The sequence below is a fragment of the Schizophyllum commune genome (assembly GCF_000143185.2).
Source record: "Schizophyllum commune H4-8 unplaced genomic scaffold SCHCOscaffold_3, whole genome shotgun sequence".
NCBI classification, from domain to species: domain Eukaryota; kingdom Fungi; phylum Basidiomycota; class Agaricomycetes; order Agaricales; family Schizophyllaceae; genus Schizophyllum; species Schizophyllum commune.
Window position 1 is genome coordinate 2,206,184 of NW_026089540.1, and position 16,532 is coordinate 2,222,715.

General features: G+C 59.1%; 7 protein-coding genes across 7 annotated transcripts; 1 reads left to right on the top strand and 6 right to left on the bottom strand.

The window, feature by feature from the left end:
- Positions 1–264: 264 nt before the first annotated feature.
- On the bottom strand, positions 265–1,701 carry SCHCODRAFT_02615680 (thioredoxin-like protein). Its single transcript, XM_003034448.2, has 6 exons — positions 1,511–1,701; positions 1,421–1,459; positions 1,253–1,369; positions 1,027–1,200; positions 706–919; positions 265–644 (listed from the first exon to the last, which is right to left on the bottom strand). The coding sequence occupies exons 1-6, from the start codon at positions 1,649–1,651 to the stop codon at positions 400–402; spliced, it is 930 nt and encodes a 309-aa protein (XP_003034494.1). The 5' UTR covers positions 1,652–1,701; the 3' UTR covers positions 265–399.
- Positions 1,702–1,884: 183 nt separating this feature from the next.
- SCHCODRAFT_02615682 (uncharacterized protein) lies at positions 1,885–3,871 on the bottom strand. Its single transcript, XM_050344724.1, has 2 exons — positions 2,291–3,871; positions 1,885–2,235 (listed from the first exon to the last, which is right to left on the bottom strand). The coding sequence occupies exon 1, from the start codon at positions 3,809–3,811 to the stop codon at positions 2,318–2,320; it is 1,494 nt and encodes a 497-aa protein (XP_050201743.1). The 5' UTR covers positions 3,812–3,871; the 3' UTR covers positions 1,885–2,235; positions 2,291–2,317.
- A 1,778-nt stretch (positions 3,872–5,649) lies between these two features.
- Positions 5,650–6,166, bottom strand: SCHCODRAFT_01293783 (uncharacterized protein). The gene has a single exon (XM_050341392.1). The coding sequence runs from the start codon at positions 5,999–6,001 to the stop codon at positions 5,732–5,734; it is 270 nt and encodes an 89-aa protein (XP_050201744.1). The 5' UTR covers positions 6,002–6,166; the 3' UTR covers positions 5,650–5,731.
- Positions 6,167–6,332: 166 nt separating this feature from the next.
- Positions 6,333–9,734, bottom strand: SCHCODRAFT_02490886 (galactose oxidase; the record flags this gene model as incomplete). Its single annotated transcript, XM_050342937.1, has 11 exons — positions 6,333–6,448; positions 6,500–6,569; positions 6,619–6,891; positions 6,950–7,210; positions 7,263–7,408; positions 7,460–7,553; positions 7,615–7,771; positions 7,954–8,102; positions 8,448–8,546; positions 8,750–9,228; positions 9,287–9,734. 11 exons carry the CDS (start codon positions 9,732–9,734, stop codon positions 6,333–6,335), a joined length of 2,292 nt encoding a protein of 763 aa, XP_050201745.1.
- A 368-nt stretch (positions 9,735–10,102) lies between these two features.
- SCHCODRAFT_02615686 (pyridoxamine 5'-phosphate oxidase) lies at positions 10,103–12,048 on the top strand. Its single transcript, XM_003033865.2, has 5 exons — positions 10,103–10,374; positions 10,423–10,532; positions 10,584–10,712; positions 11,229–11,411; positions 11,532–12,048. The coding sequence occupies exons 1-5, from the start codon at positions 10,171–10,173 to the stop codon at positions 11,629–11,631; spliced, it is 726 nt and encodes a 241-aa protein (XP_003033911.1). The 5' UTR covers positions 10,103–10,170; the 3' UTR covers positions 11,632–12,048.
- A 90-nt stretch (positions 12,049–12,138) lies between these two features.
- Positions 12,139–13,968, bottom strand: SCHCODRAFT_02615691 (uncharacterized protein). Its single transcript, XM_050344725.1, has one exon. It carries the CDS (start codon positions 13,696–13,698, stop codon positions 12,385–12,387), a length of 1,314 nt encoding a protein of 437 aa, XP_050201746.1. The 5' UTR covers positions 13,699–13,968; the 3' UTR covers positions 12,139–12,384.
- Positions 13,969–15,801: 1,833 nt separating this feature from the next.
- SCHCODRAFT_02615700 (uncharacterized protein) lies at positions 15,802–16,489 on the bottom strand. Its single transcript, XM_003034451.2, has 2 exons — positions 16,235–16,489; positions 15,802–16,182 (listed from the first exon to the last, which is right to left on the bottom strand). Exons 1-2 carry the CDS (start codon positions 16,463–16,465, stop codon positions 15,868–15,870), a joined length of 546 nt encoding a protein of 181 aa, XP_003034497.2. The 5' UTR covers positions 16,466–16,489; the 3' UTR covers positions 15,802–15,867.
- Positions 16,490–16,532: the final 43 nt, after the last annotated feature.

The following is a 16,532-nucleotide window of genomic DNA, read 5'->3' on the forward strand; positions in this document are numbered from 1 at the left end:
CAAGCGGTGCTGCCGGGGAATCCATTACAGCGAGGTACTCGGCGGCCGTCGCCACCGTATATCGCAGGGGGGCGTTGGGCTGTGGTGAAGCCTGGATGTAACGTCGGAAAGAGCGTCGGAGGAGGTTCAACACCTCAGTAGAGGCCGGAAGGTAGGCTGAAGATCGAGGATCACATACACTAGGCAGTATACGCCGTGCCTGCCGGATCGACTAGCACATCGAGCGCCTATTCCATCCCCGAAGTCAAGCCTTCGACTGATATCTGAAGCAAGCAAGAACCCATCCATAGATATCCTACATACAGCAAGCCCGGCAAGCTCCCGAGGCATTAACGTTCGATGCTGCAGAGCGCTAACATCCGATGCCGATCTCCTACAATCGACACACACCAACCCAGCTTACAACTCATCCTTTGGATGCTCCGCCTCCTGCGTAGCCTCCGCAGGCGTCTCATGCCCAGGCGTAGGCACGATGGGCTCGTCGACGACGATGGTCTCCTCTGCCTTAACGTCCAGCGGTGTCTCGTCCAGGATGACCTGGTCCGGGTTAACGGCGACAGGCTCATCCTCCGGCAAACGCAGATCCGCCGTCCCATCAAGGATACTCTTGAAGAAGTCGGTGAGGGGCGCGAGCTTCATCTTGCCTGCGGCGTAATCGTAAGCCATCCCCATCGTCCTTCTCAACAGAAAAGAACAAAGACCCACCCTCATAAACCACCGCCCTCGTCTCCCCCTCGGGGAACACCAGCACCATCGACTTCCCCGTCGGCGCGTGGCCCAGGGCTCCCGCCGCCTCGCCGTCCTCGTCCTTGTGCACGCCCAGGGAGAGCTTCTTTCGGAAGTTGTTCGCGAGGACTTTCCAGAGGAGGGGGACCTTCTTGTCCTTGGTCAAGAGGAGGAGGCGGGGTTTGGAGGTGTCCTGGGAGGAGGGAGTGGAGGTCAGTACATGGCTGGGAAGCACAGTGCATAGCTGGGAGGTACAGTACATGGCTGGGAAGTACAGAAGGGGGAGATGACGGCACGAACACTTTCTACCCAAGGCGCGATATCTGTGACCTCCTTCAACTTCTTCACTAGTGTTGGTACCCGCCGTGCGGTCCAGTCGTGGATAGCCTTGGCTGTGCGTTCGCCGTTGTAGGGCATGGGTGCTTGCTCGCCACCCTGGGGGAAGAGCTTCACGGTGGGGAAGCCTTGCACGCCCTACGAAAGTCCCTTAGTGGGTCTATACGAGGAATACGGTGTAAGGACGCACCTGCTCCGCGCAGATGCGCTTGTTCTCCTCAGCATCACAGTCGACCGCATATAGCGGCACCATGGGGTCGAGGGACTTTGCCGCCTTCATGTACTCGGGCACCAAGCGTTGGCAGTGCTGCACGCATCAATCAGCTTCCCGGTCGTCCGCCGATTGCAGCGCACATACCCCGCACCAAGGCGCTACGAACGCTACTAAACTTGTGTGCTACATTTGGCGTCAGCATCTCATACACCCACTCAGACCATGGCTACGCACCCCCTCTTTCATAACCTTTTTGAACTCCTTCGGATTCAGCATCTTCACCTTCGAGTCCCCGCTCGTGGGGAACAACCCCGCAGACACGAGCGGCGCCGCCAGCGCCAGCGTCAGTGCGAATGAGGAGAAATTCAGCTTCATGTTGGTTGTGGCCCTCGGCCAGAGGTCACTGAGATGGATGCGAGGTGAGGGGGAAGCAGAAGCACTGATCGGCCAGCGCGTCTAAATACCGGCTGACGTGGCGCGTGGTGGCAACGCGATCACGTGTGTCGAGAGAACGTGCTGGTCAATTACCATTTTGGGGACAATAGCGGGCTTGGCCTCGATTTCGCAGATCACTGGGTAATCATCAATTCGCAAGCCACATGCCCAGGTTTCGGGGAGTACAAACAGAATTTGACATTGCAAAGAAACAGACATAGGACAAATAAGGAAAGTACACGGTATCATGACATTCATTTCAAAAGGGTTTCGAGACACAACTATGTGCAAGAAGCGAACGTGAAGTCTCGGTGAGTCACTCGATGAGAGGGTGAGTAAAAAGAGAGTCAACATGGGTCTAGATACACAAGATAGAAGCAGCAAACGAGTGCCTGGGGTAAAGGAAAGAAGGGAAGGAGGCACGCGACGCCATCTGGCACAACAACAGCAACAACAGCAACGCACAACCATAACGTAGTACAGACATTTGTTGGTAGATTGGGTCAGCGACTTAGATCGAAGACCTATACGACACATTAGCTTCCCTGCAAGCAAACGATGCAGAGAACCCCCACGCACCATATATACAACAGATCCCCAAACTCCTCACATCGTGAACCCCGTCATCCCCCCATACATCGCCGCCGCGTCCGCATTCGCCTTGGACCGCCGCCTCGTGCTCGAGCTGCTGCTGCTCTTCCCCGACCCCACGCTCCGCACCTCCGCCGCCGGGGGCTTCCTCGCCGCCTTCGCCGCGTCCTGCCGCTTGCGCAAATCCTCTGCCAGACGTTCCCGCCGGATCCTTGCCTCCTGCTTCGCGATCCGCTTCGCCTCGGCCTTCAGGTCCTTGTCGGAGAGCGGCGGCGTCGAGCTGGGGAGGGGCGGCAGCGCGGTGAAGGTGGGATCGGAGGTCAAGGGCGACTTCTTGCGGCTGAAGCCGAACTTGCTCATAAGGCCGCCGCCACCCGAGGCTGAAGACGGGCGCCCGGAGGCAGCCGACGACGACGAAGTGGAGTGGGAAGAGGTTGAGGAGCGCGCGCCGCCGGGGCGCGGGGCGGCGCCGACGGGGGCGAGGAGGACGGCGGACTTCTGGCGCGGCTCTTCTGCGATGTCGCCAACCATGCCGTGCGGGTAGTGGTCCTCTTCCATGTCCGTGGCGTCCTCCACAATACTCACGCCATCGCTCTCGTCGATGATACCGAGGCCCTGCGCGGAGCTGTCGCCAGTCTGCGGTCGCGACGGGGTATTGGGGTACTGGCTGGATCGCTGCGAGGAGGTCATGGAGGAGCCGCACGACACGAGCGAGGGCGTGTCGCTGTAGGTATCGTTGGACAGACGATCCTGACGGGGAGCAGAGGAGCCCGACGACCGCGTCGCCGTGCTTGTCCTGGAGGCATCGGAAACGCGCGGCATCCGCTTGCCCTCGAGCGCCATCGCCGCACCACGCCGCGACGCGTCCATCCGCCGCGCGCGCTTTGCCTGCTCCGCCTCCAGCGACCACGTCCCCGTAGCAAGCGACTGCTGCGGCGACGGCGCATCCGGCGACGCCTGCTCCAGCGCCGCCGGGTGGTGACCGATCGCGCTGCCCTCGTCCGCCGGGTACACGGAGTCTTGCGAGTACAGGCTCGGCGCGGTGTAGATGCTCGGCACGACCCTGCTCCTGCGCACCATCGGCTCAGGATCAGAGTCCGACTCGTTATCCCAACCCGACGTGTCGGAGTGGCTCGACAGCGGCGAGCGCGGCGCAGACCGGTAGCTCGACAGCGACATGCCGCGCTCGCGCATCTGCGTGCGCACGCCAAACTCCTCCTCGGGACCAGACAGGACGATGTAAGAGTCGTGCGCGCGGCCCTGGTCGTACCCATCGGTATTTGTCGACATCATCGACTCGCGGCGATAGACATCGAAGTCGACGGTCTCGTCGTCGGGAATGGTGTCGTCGTCCGCATAGTTCGCCTCGATGGTGGCGAGGCTGGCTCTGTCGGCGTCGTCGCGCACGACGTGGTCGCCGAGATGTTGGGGAGGAGGGGCGCGCCTGGGCATCTCCAGCACGGAGCCATCGTCCGACGATTCCTCGCCGTCCTCGCCCGCGTAGCCCATGAGTCCTGCCACTTCGAACATCTCCTGATCCGTCGCGAGCGAGACGATGCTGACCTGCCGATGATGCGCGCCCAGCACATCAGACGGCGGATTGCGGAGAAAGGGCGGGTAGGCTGAAGGAGGAGAGAGCAAGCCGTTGCTAGTGGGCGACCGAGCATCGGCAGGTGCTGTGCGATGGTGAGCAAACATCGATCGAAAAGGATGGATAACTTACGAGACATCGCGCCTTTCCTCGACAGGGCCTGCGCATTGAGCAGATCCTGCTGGGGCAGCTGACGCAGCGCGCTCTTCTTCGGCAGCTGAGGCGCATTCGGGGAGGATGCGCTCGACGTCTTCGACGATGAGGAGACCGACTGAAGCGATGGACTCCCGGACACGATCACGGGTGACGAGAACTGCGACGTCCCGGATGAGCCTGCCTTGGGCGTCGACGCTTCAAGCCTCTTCGAGATATCCTCGTCGGGGGACGTGAGCGCGGACGTGGGAGATGACAGGAAATCGCTATTTGGCGAGGAGACCGAGTCGGCGCCAGGCGATACCGGGGAGCCCTTGTGAGGCAATAACGAGGTAAGACCCGCGCGCCGTCCGAGTAGGCTCTTCTTGGGGGATGTCGCGGACGAGGGAGACGTCGGCGTCGACGCAGTCGGCGACGTTGGCGAAGTCACCGAACCTGATCTCATCCTGCCCTTCTGCTTATCCTTCGGCTGTGGTTGCGGCGGAGGTATCTTGCCTGTGAAAAGCGCCTTCAATCCAACACCTGGCGGGATGATTCCTGTGCTATACGCGTAATCCTGCCCAGCGCGAGTGATTCCGTTCGCGGGGCGAGCGGAGGAGTTGGACGGACGACGTCCTGACGCCTTGGATGGGGTGGAGGAGTGACCAGACGATGATGCTGGAGGAGAGGAAGCTGAGACAGCGTCGGAGCCTGTGCTTCGTACGGAAGGAGCAGCTAATGCGGCCTTCGTAGATGCCTCTTTGACGGCAGCAGGATCCTCAACCTCCGGCGGTGCAGGCACGGGTTGGGCTGAAGAGTCACGCCCGCCAGGGATCTGGTGACCCGCGTCGGGTACAGGCTGCTCAGGTAGAGATGCTGAAGCATCCGCTGGTTGCGTGGCTTGAATCCGAGCCTCCTCAATTGGCTCGGGCTGCTCCTTTGTTGCCAAGGACTGCAGAGCCTCCTGCAGCGCAGCGCCGAACATGTCGCCACGCTCATGCTCAACAAGCACGCGCGCCGCGAGATCGGGCCTCAAACCCGCATCGCTAGGTGCCACCTCTAGCATATTAGCAAGAGGCTTCCCTTCGCTTGCCAGATCGTCGTCGAACCCGAAGCCCGTGGCAAATCGCCCGCCGCCGCCCACCCCAAAGCCGCCGCGGTACGTAAGGTGCTTCGGGTCAACGCCGGATGAGGATGTGGGCCTAGACGAATTGACGGGAGGCAGCGGCTGGCCCGGCGCAGGACGAGGGCTCGGAGTCCGTCGAGGAGAGGATGCGGGTATGGACAGCTGGTTGGGGCTGAAAGGGACGCGATTGCGCGCGCCCGGCCCCTGCGAAGACGTCGGGTAGCTGAAGTACGAGGAGACCACCCTCTCCTTCTCACATTCCGGAGAAGTAGGCAACGGGACGCCTGCCGCGAGCGCGATCCCGGGTGAGCCGGCGACGCCCTCCGCAGGCGATGTCGGCAGAGGCACCCGGGCCGCGAGCGTTGTCGGGGTAAGTGCATGTGAAGACGAGGTACCCCCCAAGGTCGGCGAAAACATCGGGATGGGCGACTGCGTCTCTTCCGGCAGGCCTTCCAGGGTGTTCGGTGCGCTGCCATCGTGCTGGAACCCTGTCGTACGCCATGTCGCATCGCTAGTGCCGCGCGCGCGAGACGCACTGAACGAGGATCCTGTGAAGAGCGTGAGTACGACGTCTAGCAGGCTATGACAGCATCGCAATAGCCTTGAGGCCGATGTACGTATGGACGGCGATCAAGGGAAAATGAACCGCAGCAAGGAAAAGAGCTACATGAAGGGGGGTAGAGAAGAATGTGAAGGCTGGAGTTATGATAGGTCGGGATTGGGATAGCGGCGAAGTGAACAGATAGCAAATCGGATAAAAGAACAAGGGGAAGACCCAGATATAGCTATAAGAACAAGAGGAAGGAACAATAACGAGAACACGAGGCGAAGTGGGGTAGGATGAGCGCATGGTAGGTGATGCGATCGTCAGGGCCGCTGTGGGTCATGATGTGCACAGCATGGTTGAATGGGAAGGACGAGAAGGAGCACAAAGGGAACAGTTGAATGAGGTGGACATCAGGTACTTGCGATCCCCATAAGTACAATAGCGTGTGCAGAACATAAGGACATCCCGATTTGGAAGTTGAAAGTGCGACACGGGACTAGCAGTGTATAGTAGAGCTCTGCTCGGCGAAACGATAGCGGTAGTTGGTTGGTAGGTAATCCACGAAAACAAGCAAGAGATTCCAAATCACAGATCAAAGATGGAGACAGATACGAAAGCAGTGAAATCAGGACAATCATCGACGATACCCACCTCCTACGCTGCTCGGTGCACCACCTACCGAACCTCCGCCGGTGCTGGTATCAGTAGCGTTGCCGCCTGCACCACCGCCTGCAGAACCGTCATCTCGACCTGCGATTGCTATTAGCACATTCGCAGCCGCGCATCGGATAAGTAGCTCACGATCACGGTCGCCACGAGACCGGCTCTTGCTCTTATCGGTTGAGCCTTTCTTGGAGGTGTATGCCATAACCTATTCATGAGTCAGTATGTCCATTATCGAGTGGACGGGAAAAGCTCACCGTCCGAAGCGCACGAATCTGCAAGCCACGCTCGCCGCAAAGGGTTGCGACCTCATACACGCCTACGCTGTTAGAGTTGCCCAGCGCACAGTGCATAGCATGTCGAACGAGCGCGCGCAGATGCGCCATACCACCGGTCTCCTCCTCGCCCTCCTCGCCGTCGTCTGCGCATACGCGGCTGAGGATGAGCAACTGGCTCAGCACCGCCGGCGCGTGCTGAAGTGGGGTGACGAGAGCGAGCGTATACAGATACTGCAACAGCGCCACCACAACCTATCAGAGGGGAGAACAGTCAGCATCATCCTATCCCGGATACAAAGACACCACCCACCGGATACGGGGCCGGCACATTGAAGCTCCTCGGCATCAGCCTCGGATCCCTTGCGCCATCCGCATCGCCGTCAAACATGCTGGCACCCCGGGGCGTCAGGCCCGCGCCCACACCGAGCTCCTCGTCCTCGTCGATGCCGCTGGGGCCGGCTTTGAGGGGGACGTGCATGCGATTGGGCGGCATGCTGGCTGCTGTGCGACGCGCGCGCTCGACGAAGCCCTCCATCTGCCGTCGGAACCAGGGCCATCTTGACTCAAGGATCTATAAGGTGGGATCAGTATGTGAGGAGGAAAGTGTCGATGATGGAACACACCTTTCGGCTGCATGCCACCTTCCTGCCATCCTCGCACACTAGCCAGAAATCTGCCGCAACACCCGCCTCGAGCGCGCGTAGACCCAAGAGCTGCGCAGACAACACAACAGACGAGGCAGAGGTTGGTGTCAGAGGCGAGGTTAGCGCTGAATGGATCATTAGTAAAATAGCCTGAATTTCTTTGCTAAACAACTCACCTCCCATGGGCAGCGGAAGCGCTGGGTTCGGTGGTATCCGAGCCTTTGGCGGGCTGTACACGCCAAATGCCTCTAGGTCAACGACAGCGACATGCTGTTCGATCCCAAAATGAGCGAACCGCGCACTGGCTGACCAATTGCTCTCAAAATCTCACCTCCCAACTTAACAGTCGCTTGTTGTAATCGTCAACCAGGTTACCAGCCCGGTCGCCAAAGATCAGCAGCCTATCCGGCGCCGACCCATGTGCAGGAACCAGCACAGAGCGGAACCAACTACCGCTCTGCAGGACAGAGCCACAGTCAATTCGTGACCTACAAACACAAAAAATAGTTAGCATCCATATTCGAAAAAACGATCGGTAACGCGGCTGGCGGTATCAAAGCCTTCGGGACCGTTTCAAAACCCCATCGCACCGTCGGCTAGGTGATTATGACAGACGCCACAGATGACTCCTACCAAAAGTAGAAGATCTCGAAACAGAACTCCCACTCACCAGCTCATCCCCTTCCCGCCACCCCCGAGATGCAATGCCCAGATCGAAAAACTCTGGAAGCTGTGCGCGAGATACGTGCCGCATAGCAACAGGTGCCCTCCGAGAAGGAAACCGCCAGGGAAGCGCAGGCCGGGCGGGAGGGGCATGTCCTGCTGCGCAAGGTGTTAGCTATCGGTACGCGTTGGGTTCATGGCAACTATTGCTTCATGACGAATTGACAGCGCCGGATGGATGGGATGGGTGGATAACCGGAGGTAGTAGGGCTCTGGAGAACGGGATAGGAGAATTCCGGAGGACGTGAGGTGTCAGAGGTAGTGAGGGAGGAGGGGCGGGAAATTGAGCATAGGGCAACGAGAAAAATTATGAGGGATCGGCAGTGTGGAGTAGGAGGGCGCATAAGAGACGGGATAGGGGTGGTGTAATTGATTCTTGATGAATGGATGGCGGGAGAAGCAACGGAGGTGATTTCGGGGGCTCAGAAGAAAGCGACATACCTTCCTCCCCTCCTGCATCGCCGCGCTCAGGTCGCGCACCGCGAATGAGCCATCCGGCCGGGGCGTCAACACTTCCAGCTCGCGCTTCACGTCGGTGAACTACCCGAGCCAAGCCGCGCGGCCGAGCACGAATCACAATTTGGTTCCGAAGGGAGCCAGCAGAGATAGGAGGGCGCGCAGCACATGGCGGGAGCGGACGAACATCCCAAGAGGCAGCCGAGGGGGGCATGACAGGCACGAGTGCAGAGAAAGGGATTCCTCGTCAGTGTAAAGATCGCGTTGCGTGGGCCGCATATACGCACATTGTAGTTGCTGTACACCCAAATCTCGCTGCCGCCGACGCCGTGGGGGCGCCGTCCGGAGTCATGCTGCTCCGCGCCCTCTGGCTTGTCGTCATCTATAGGAGGTGAGGGGCTGTCGGGGTCCTCGACGTCTTGGTATGGAAGATGGACGAGCGCGCGGGCGTTGGTAGCTTCTGGGGTGTCGGGGCAGGTCGGCTGGCCGAAGGGGTTCGCGTCGCTGTGATCGGCTCCAAGGAGGGCATCTGGAAGCTCGTCGAGGGGATAGCGCACGCGCGAAGGGGAAGATACCGCGACTGAGCGGTATGTGCCGCAGTGGCGATTGTATGGCTGGCGCTGGACCCATCTGCCGGCACGCAGATCGAAGACGCAAATATCGTCTAGCCATGTGTTGTAGTAGTCCTGCCCACCGATAATGTATAGGTTGTGGCCTGTGACGCTGGACAGATGTGCATAGCGAGCACGCGGTGCAAGGGAAGCGTCTGAAACGTGCGCAGCAAGGTCAGTAAATCGAGCACGCTGCAGTGTGGGGGGACGTACCATCAGGTGCAGCACTTGTCTGACCGGTTCCCCCAAGTCCTACACCGCCTCCTAGCTCCGTCCAGTGGCCGGTCTGGGTATCGAATGCATGCAGGTCGGCGAGTACGCAGAGATCGTCGGGGTTCGCGGTGCGCTCCGCGGAGTCGGCCGCACTCATACCGCCGAAGACTAGAAGCCAGCGCCCTGCGAACGCATCTGATGAGTGGAAGTACCGAGCGCGCGGAGCGCGTGAGGGGGGTGACGCTGGTGTGATCGCTTCCCAGGTGAATGTCTGTGTGTCGAACGCCCAGAGGTCTGCAACCATGCGGCGCTCCTGGACCAGGCGCCCACCAAAGAGGTATACACGATTCCCAACTACGGTGGTGCTCGCGCCGACAAGCTTGGGAGGCGTCGCACCGCGTGTGCGGCGCGCAAAGGTCGTGAGGTCGTAGATGGAGTGGAGCGCCATCGTCGCTTGTGGGGAGCTGTGCGCTCGACGTCGGCGAGAGTGGGGGGCGCGGCGTCGGCGTCGACGAGATCGCGGACGGAACGAAGAGCAGTTGGTGTGATCCCGGGAAAGCGTTCCTGCTGTGCGCAGAAGCCAGCGCGAGGCTCCCACGCTCCCGCTTAGCGCTGATGGCTGATCAGCTCGTGATCGGCTGTCGTGATCTTGCCGAAATTGGAAATCATGGCCGACCCCGGACCGCAGCGGCGCCGATAGCGCCGACGGACGGACGACGCCGGCGTGCCTCGTGCAACAGCGCCGGCGCGGGATCCACAGTCGCCCATACTCACGTGCACCCATCGATCGCCCCGCCCCGCCGCCTCCAGAGCGCGCGGAGATGCTGACTCGGCGCACACTACCCATCGCCCACCGCACCATCGCATTTTGCTTTAGAACGGCCATGTCGTCCAACGCAACAACCATCGCGACGCCGTCGACGACGCTCACAGAGACGCCGGCAGCACTCAAGGTCCTCCCCCACAACCAGTACGTGACCCCGGACGCAATCTCCCCCGCGACTGTCAGGCCCAACCCGCTTGATGAGTTCCATGCTTGGTTTCGCGCTGTTGCTGCAAGCACAGACCCCGTCGTACCGGAGCCCGAGGTACGTCCCCCCCTCCTTCGTCACTCGCGCCCTGTCTCACAGCTGCAGGCGATGACCCTCGCTACCGCGACTCCAGACGGCATCCCCTCAGCTCGCGTAGTCCTATTCAAGGAACTCGATCAGCGAGGCTTCGTTTTCTATACTAACTATACCAGTCGGTATGCAACCACACTTCTAATCCCCTGTACCTGCGCCTCATCCCACCCTAGCAAGTCCAAGGAGCTCCTAGCCAACCCCCGCGCCTCCCTCGTTTTCTATTGGAAGGAGCTGCACAAATCCGTGCGCATCCTCGGCAACGTCGAGAAGGTCGACAGGGCCGAGAGCGAGGCGTACTTCCGGTGCGTGCCTCGTGCCTTCACCCCCTCCGTCCTATCACATTCTCCCTCGTACGCTCACAATCACATCCCCCTTGCTCCTATCTGCCTATTGCTCCCTCGGTTATCCGCATCCCGTCGCGATATCTTTTGCCCTAATCATGGCCAACTCACGCGCCTTCGTCTTCGTAATCTTCGTAATTATCCCCGTATCCGCATCCACCCAGGTCTTCGCATCCTACTTTCGTAACTGACATTCTATTCTATCACAACCGCTTCCCCTTGCCTAGCCCTCGTACCTCGCCGAGTCGCCGTACTCGTCTCCCTTTCTTCCATCTGCAACCACTTCTTTCTCCTTTCTTTCTCCTCCTCCTTCTCACCCCCCTCTCTCCTCTTCATCGCCTCCTTGATCTCCTTCTCACCTTACCCTCTTCTTCGCTCACACATACTCTCCCGTCTCCCACTCTTCATCCTTCGCTCTCACCCTCCTCTTCTCCGCCCTCGCTACCTCTCCCTCTTCCCACTGACATTTCTTTTTAGCTCCCGCCCCGCCGGGTCGCGCGTCGGTGCCTGGGCCTCCCGCCAGTCCACCGTCGTCCAGGAGGGCGAAGTGCAGGCACGTCTGCAGAAGCTGCGCCAGCGCTTCGGGAGCGACGACCCCGAGAAGGACCCCGAAGACGTTCCCTTGCCCGACTTCTGGGGCGGGTGGCGAGTGGTGCCGTTGTAAGTATCTGCGACTTGATCCATGCCGCGGGCCTTCGGTCTTCTGTCGAGCGGTGTGTCCTACGGCTTGCCGACCCTCGCACCTCTCATATCTTGATTCCTCGCTAATGCCTCTCCTAGCGAGGTCGAATTCTGGTGCGGCAAGCCCTCTCGGTTGCATGATCGCGTGCAGTACACGAGGAAGGGTGATGAGTGGATTATCGAGAGGCTGTCGCCTTAGTCGGCCATCCGGGAAGCAAGGGGCGGCCTTCGCGGGCGTAGACGGTTGCATTTGCGAGCCTGCGCCGTTCCCAGTCAGTTCAAGAGTCTACCGACGGTCGGGCGCAGCTGGTACAACTACTAAAGCTGACGGATAGTGTACACGGAAAATAAGGTGTGTAAAGGAAATACAGAAGGAAAATGTAACTTTGTTGTAGGAATATGGAACCGTAGAATAACAAGATGACTCTCCACTCGCAGTTCGCCCGCGTCTCTCCCATTTTCTCCCTCGCGTGCGACGGACTCGTCTAAGAAGGACGTCCGCCTTGGGCACGTAATGCTCAACTCAAACCTGCTCCGACCCTCGGCCTGATCAGCTCTTCCGCATATACTCGCCGCTTCCCTTCCCAATCAACGTAAATCCGACCTCGCCTGGAAGATGCGTCAACCCTGCTGCCGGCGGAGGAGGCATATACCTTCGCCTGCGGCCTCCTTCTCCGCCGGGCACCAGCAGAATCAGATATATGAGCGAAGAAATGATTGAGTGCGTGCGATTGATCGACCTCGGCTAGATAGTCCATCGCTGCTAAACAACGTTCTATTACTCCTGTACAGCGTTCCATCACACCGGACGCGTAATCCATCGTGCCTCCTCAACGGCTTATCCCATGGGAGCACGTGCATACAGGAGCCCGAAGACCTTCGGTCGTGACCAGTCCAACAACCACGGTGGACCTCCGCGTTGCCGCTCTAGCGAGCTCCGCTATACACCCGGTCAAACAGCTACAGGCAATGTCCAATCCCCGGCCAGGTTCGTCTGAAACTTCTCGAGAGCTGCCAATTCCTTTCCCTCGTGCGTGCGCCGAAGCGCTCTGGATGAGAGCATGCGCTTAATCGGAGGAACGATGCGATCCTTCTCGTCATCGTCCGCGACGAAGAGGAGAGTGAGGCTAGTAAGACAAGGCAGGCGGCCTACGTCCCCTTCTTCGTCGCGAGTCAGCGCCCGGAGGAGGTCCCACGATACGCAGGGCTCGCGCTCGTCTCCCGCCCGCCACCAGCACTCCAGGACGAGCGTCGTCAACGAGGATAGCATATCCAGGCATTTTACGACAGCCTTCGTTATGCCGAAGAAGTTGACGAGTCTGAGCGACTGGAGGTTCGCGGCGGTGCCCTCCTTCTGTACCATGCCGGCAAAGTACTGTAGGACGAGCGCGTCGTGTCCGCCTTGGAAGGACGCGCCATCTCCGAGAAGTGTGACGGATGTGAGCTTGGGCGCGATGATGTAGTGGCAGAACGCGGAGGCGGAGAGCGTCAGGGACTGCAGGGATGGGAGGGTTCGCCTGTTCACCGGCGCCCAATTGCGCCAGAAGGGAGTCCTGACCTTGAGTGTTTGTAGCGTCGGGCTACAAACGATGAACTTCATGATTGGCATGAACTCGCCGTCAGTGCCGATGTTGTTGCATTCAACAGTCAGCTTTGTGATGTTCCAGCACGAGGTGAGGGTCGTCAGAGCGAGACTTGGGGTATGGGTATGAATACCGGAGTATCCGAACTTCAGTGTGGCGACAGGCGAGTCGCGAAACAAGTGAAATGGCAGGGGGAAGGAAGTGAGGACGCATCCTAAGTCCAGGTGCGTAAGGATGGGGAACCGAATAGGCCATGACCACTGCACGTCCTCGAGAGCACCGTCATGCGGCGGATTATATATCGTCAAGGCCGCCCATCGATAGGCCTGAGAAGAGAGCCAATCCCAAGTATCCCTGTCGCAGTTACCCAGATCTCTGTCAACTGAAAAGACCAGTCGCACATGCAGCGGGACGTCCCCACATCGCTCCATGCGCAAGGCAAGCGCACTCTTCCATCGATGGCGAGGAATATGGGCGAAGTCGATGTTGATGTAGCTCCATAGCAGCGGCGTGCCTAGGGCGACTTTGCGCCACAGTTTGCACACCTCTGCTACATTGAGCAGCGCGTTGCCCACGCTGTCCTTCATCCACTGCTTTGACATTGAGAACTCGAATACTGTCGACAAGATCTCTGAAGGGATCTGGTGGATAGGGTGGTTTCTGGTACGGTCATCGGAATCCATGAATTGAGTCCCTGAAAAGTTGAAGATGTCCCAAAATTTCTGCGAAGGAAAGAGGAAACGCAATGGGAGATCGGGATGAGACTCTGTACGAGGTGCTGGCTTGAACCGACAGTAACCGACGTGGACTTCCAGAGTCGGAATTAGAGTCTGATCGGGTGCACCGCAACTCGGAGTTCAGACCCTGGAACTTCTGCCAAAAAAGTACCAGGGAAGTTCAGACTGGAACTCGAACTGGGCGCCTTGGGGTGGTTTTCCGGGGCGGGTTTTACCCTGGAACTCGAGTTCCAGTGCATGCGATCAGACTCTAAGTTAGGGGGCTGGTCAAAGTACCGGTGATTGCCGTTCCATAACGCCCACAGGCGCCTAGCAAGCGCAAACCAAGCGTGTAACTTAAACATGCATCGGGTGGACCTGATCCGCATGCGGCGGGCACTCTGCGGGGACTTGCACCGTATGAATGTCCAGCCACCGACGTTCGAAGGGGAGGCCTGGGGGCGGAGCTTTCTATGCTGGCTGACCGAACATAAGCGGGACGACGTACGCTGAGTTTTACCCTTTCTGCGTGCTGAGGCTTCATCTCGTACTTACACACCGATACGCTACAGCGATAAGAGCCAAAGTGCTCCATCGCACTGTCCTGCTCCTGGACTGTTTAGGGCGGATAGGGCCGTTCCTTCTTAGGGAACTCCCCCGAGTAATAAACTTCCTTTTTTCCTCCTTCTAACTATTGACTAGGCGAGCAGACCACATGCTTGATAGGATAACTTGTCAGTCTCGAGAGCGGGGAAGACCGTAGCAGCGGCCTTAATCTGCCCAGCCGCAATGTCAAGACATTGCAAGGTCGAGTTGCATATTGCAATGACGAGTGGGAATGGCGTGAGGTCGTGCTGACAGTCGATAGTGAGGTTGGTGATTCGCCAAGTAGGGAGAAGAGCCGGGACGGCGCGCGGGTTCGCCGGGTTCTGCAGCTTCAAAGAGGTGACAAGGGTGTTCTCGTACTCGCGAAAGGATGGCGACTTGATCGACTAGAGGTTTGCTAAGGTAGGCGTGCTCTTTGGCCATGTCTGTTGCCATCTGGCGCCCTACACCGGGGACGGCACATTGTGGACCGCAAGGGCTGCCCAGTGGTGCGACTGAGAGGATAGCCAATCCCACTCAGCGGCACCCCAGCTGGGCAAGCCCGTGTGATTGAACGCAAAGCAGAGCTGTAAGAAGCATTTGCCCACAGCGCACGACATGCAAGTCCAACGCGTCTCGCCAGCGCATGGGGTCCTCCCGGAAGTCGATGCTGAAGCTGCTCCAGAGCTGAGGCGTATCCACACAATCGTGCGCCACATCTTGCAATTCATAGACCTGGTGGCGAGTAGCGCCCAAGTCCAGTCGTCCGGTGTAGCGAATGCGAATATCCTCGACATCATTTGAGGCGCCGTTTGGCGAACGGGAGAAAGCATGGCGTGGCTGGCAGCTTGCTGACGTTCGACCTCGTTTCGCCGTCCGACTGCATGGGCGAGTTGCAGAATAAGACCGTCTATCTCGCGTTGGAAACTGGTGTGGACACGCTCCATGGCACGCAAGTCCCCTGTGATGCCTGCGCTGCAGTCACCGCTGGGTACTACGCCGGAGCGAAGCAGATGGCAATTGCTCCGCGTGGCAGCAGTCTGAAGGACAGTTCCCATGTCGTCGGCTTGCAGCAGCACTGTCTTGCGTCAACTTCATACGCTCATGAGATTGGAGAAAATGAACATACCCTCCGTCTTCCAGAGGGGCACGAGTGGAGGTATCAGAAAAGACGCCGATCCCTTTAAGTTTGAGTACGCTTGCCGTTCCATCTTCTTGAGGCGGTGAACCAAGATGATCGCCAGGCCCGAAGACGTGGTGCATGGTGCTGTGCAAGAAAGCAGGGGTAGGTCGATTGGAAGTCAGCATGATTCACGGAATGTCGGCGCCTATAGGTCCGTGCCATGCGGCGACAGGGAAAAAGTCCTTTGTCTCAACTTCACTCATCTCGTTGAGCCTAGTCAAACGACGCGAACATACGTCTCCGAATGAGTGGGGCTGCACTGCAATAGGATTGGCACGTAGAAAATGACGTGGGCGTATATAATCAAGCAGCACTTGCTTGGGGAGTCTCTTTCTCTACCAATAGTGCCGCTCTGAACGAGGTTTTCATCAGTCTTCAGGTCGAAGACGAGCACAGAGAACGTACGGGGCTGGCTGGCCTAGCCCAAGCTTCTGTCCCTCCCTCTCCCTCTCAGCACGGATTTCTGCGAGCGTCGGTTTCCGTGGTGTTGGCAAGAACTCGAGCTCATCTAGCGCCTTCGCCGCCTGCTCCTCGGACACTGGGATTTGGGATGCTGCAGCAGCGACCGCCTCCGCCTGCGCAATCTGCTTCTGTGCTTCCCGTACTCGAATGCGCAAGCCAATACCCAGCTGACCAAGCTTCCGCGTCGGTGTGCGAAGTACGTAGTCGTCCAAACCGCCCATCTGCACAAACCCGGTCAGAATCTCCTCCGCGCCGCGCTGCAGTGAGACGCACCTTCTTCACCGCCCTCATCGCTGTCGTCGTAATCTTCAGCTTCATCAAGCCGAGCGACTCGGAGTGCATAGTCTTCGAGCGGATGTTCGGTAGCCAAGTGCGCCGCGTCTTCTGCATCGAGTGCGGGACATTGTTGCCGTAGCGCTTCGTCTTGCCGTGGAAGAGCCCCTCCTGGGCGCGCATAAACGGCTGCGAGACAGCCTTCACATTGAGCGCGACGGTGGGGCGCATGGTGGGCAACGACGTCGAGCGGAACGGAGAAGGTGAGGGGTGAAGAGCTCGGAATGCGATCACGACG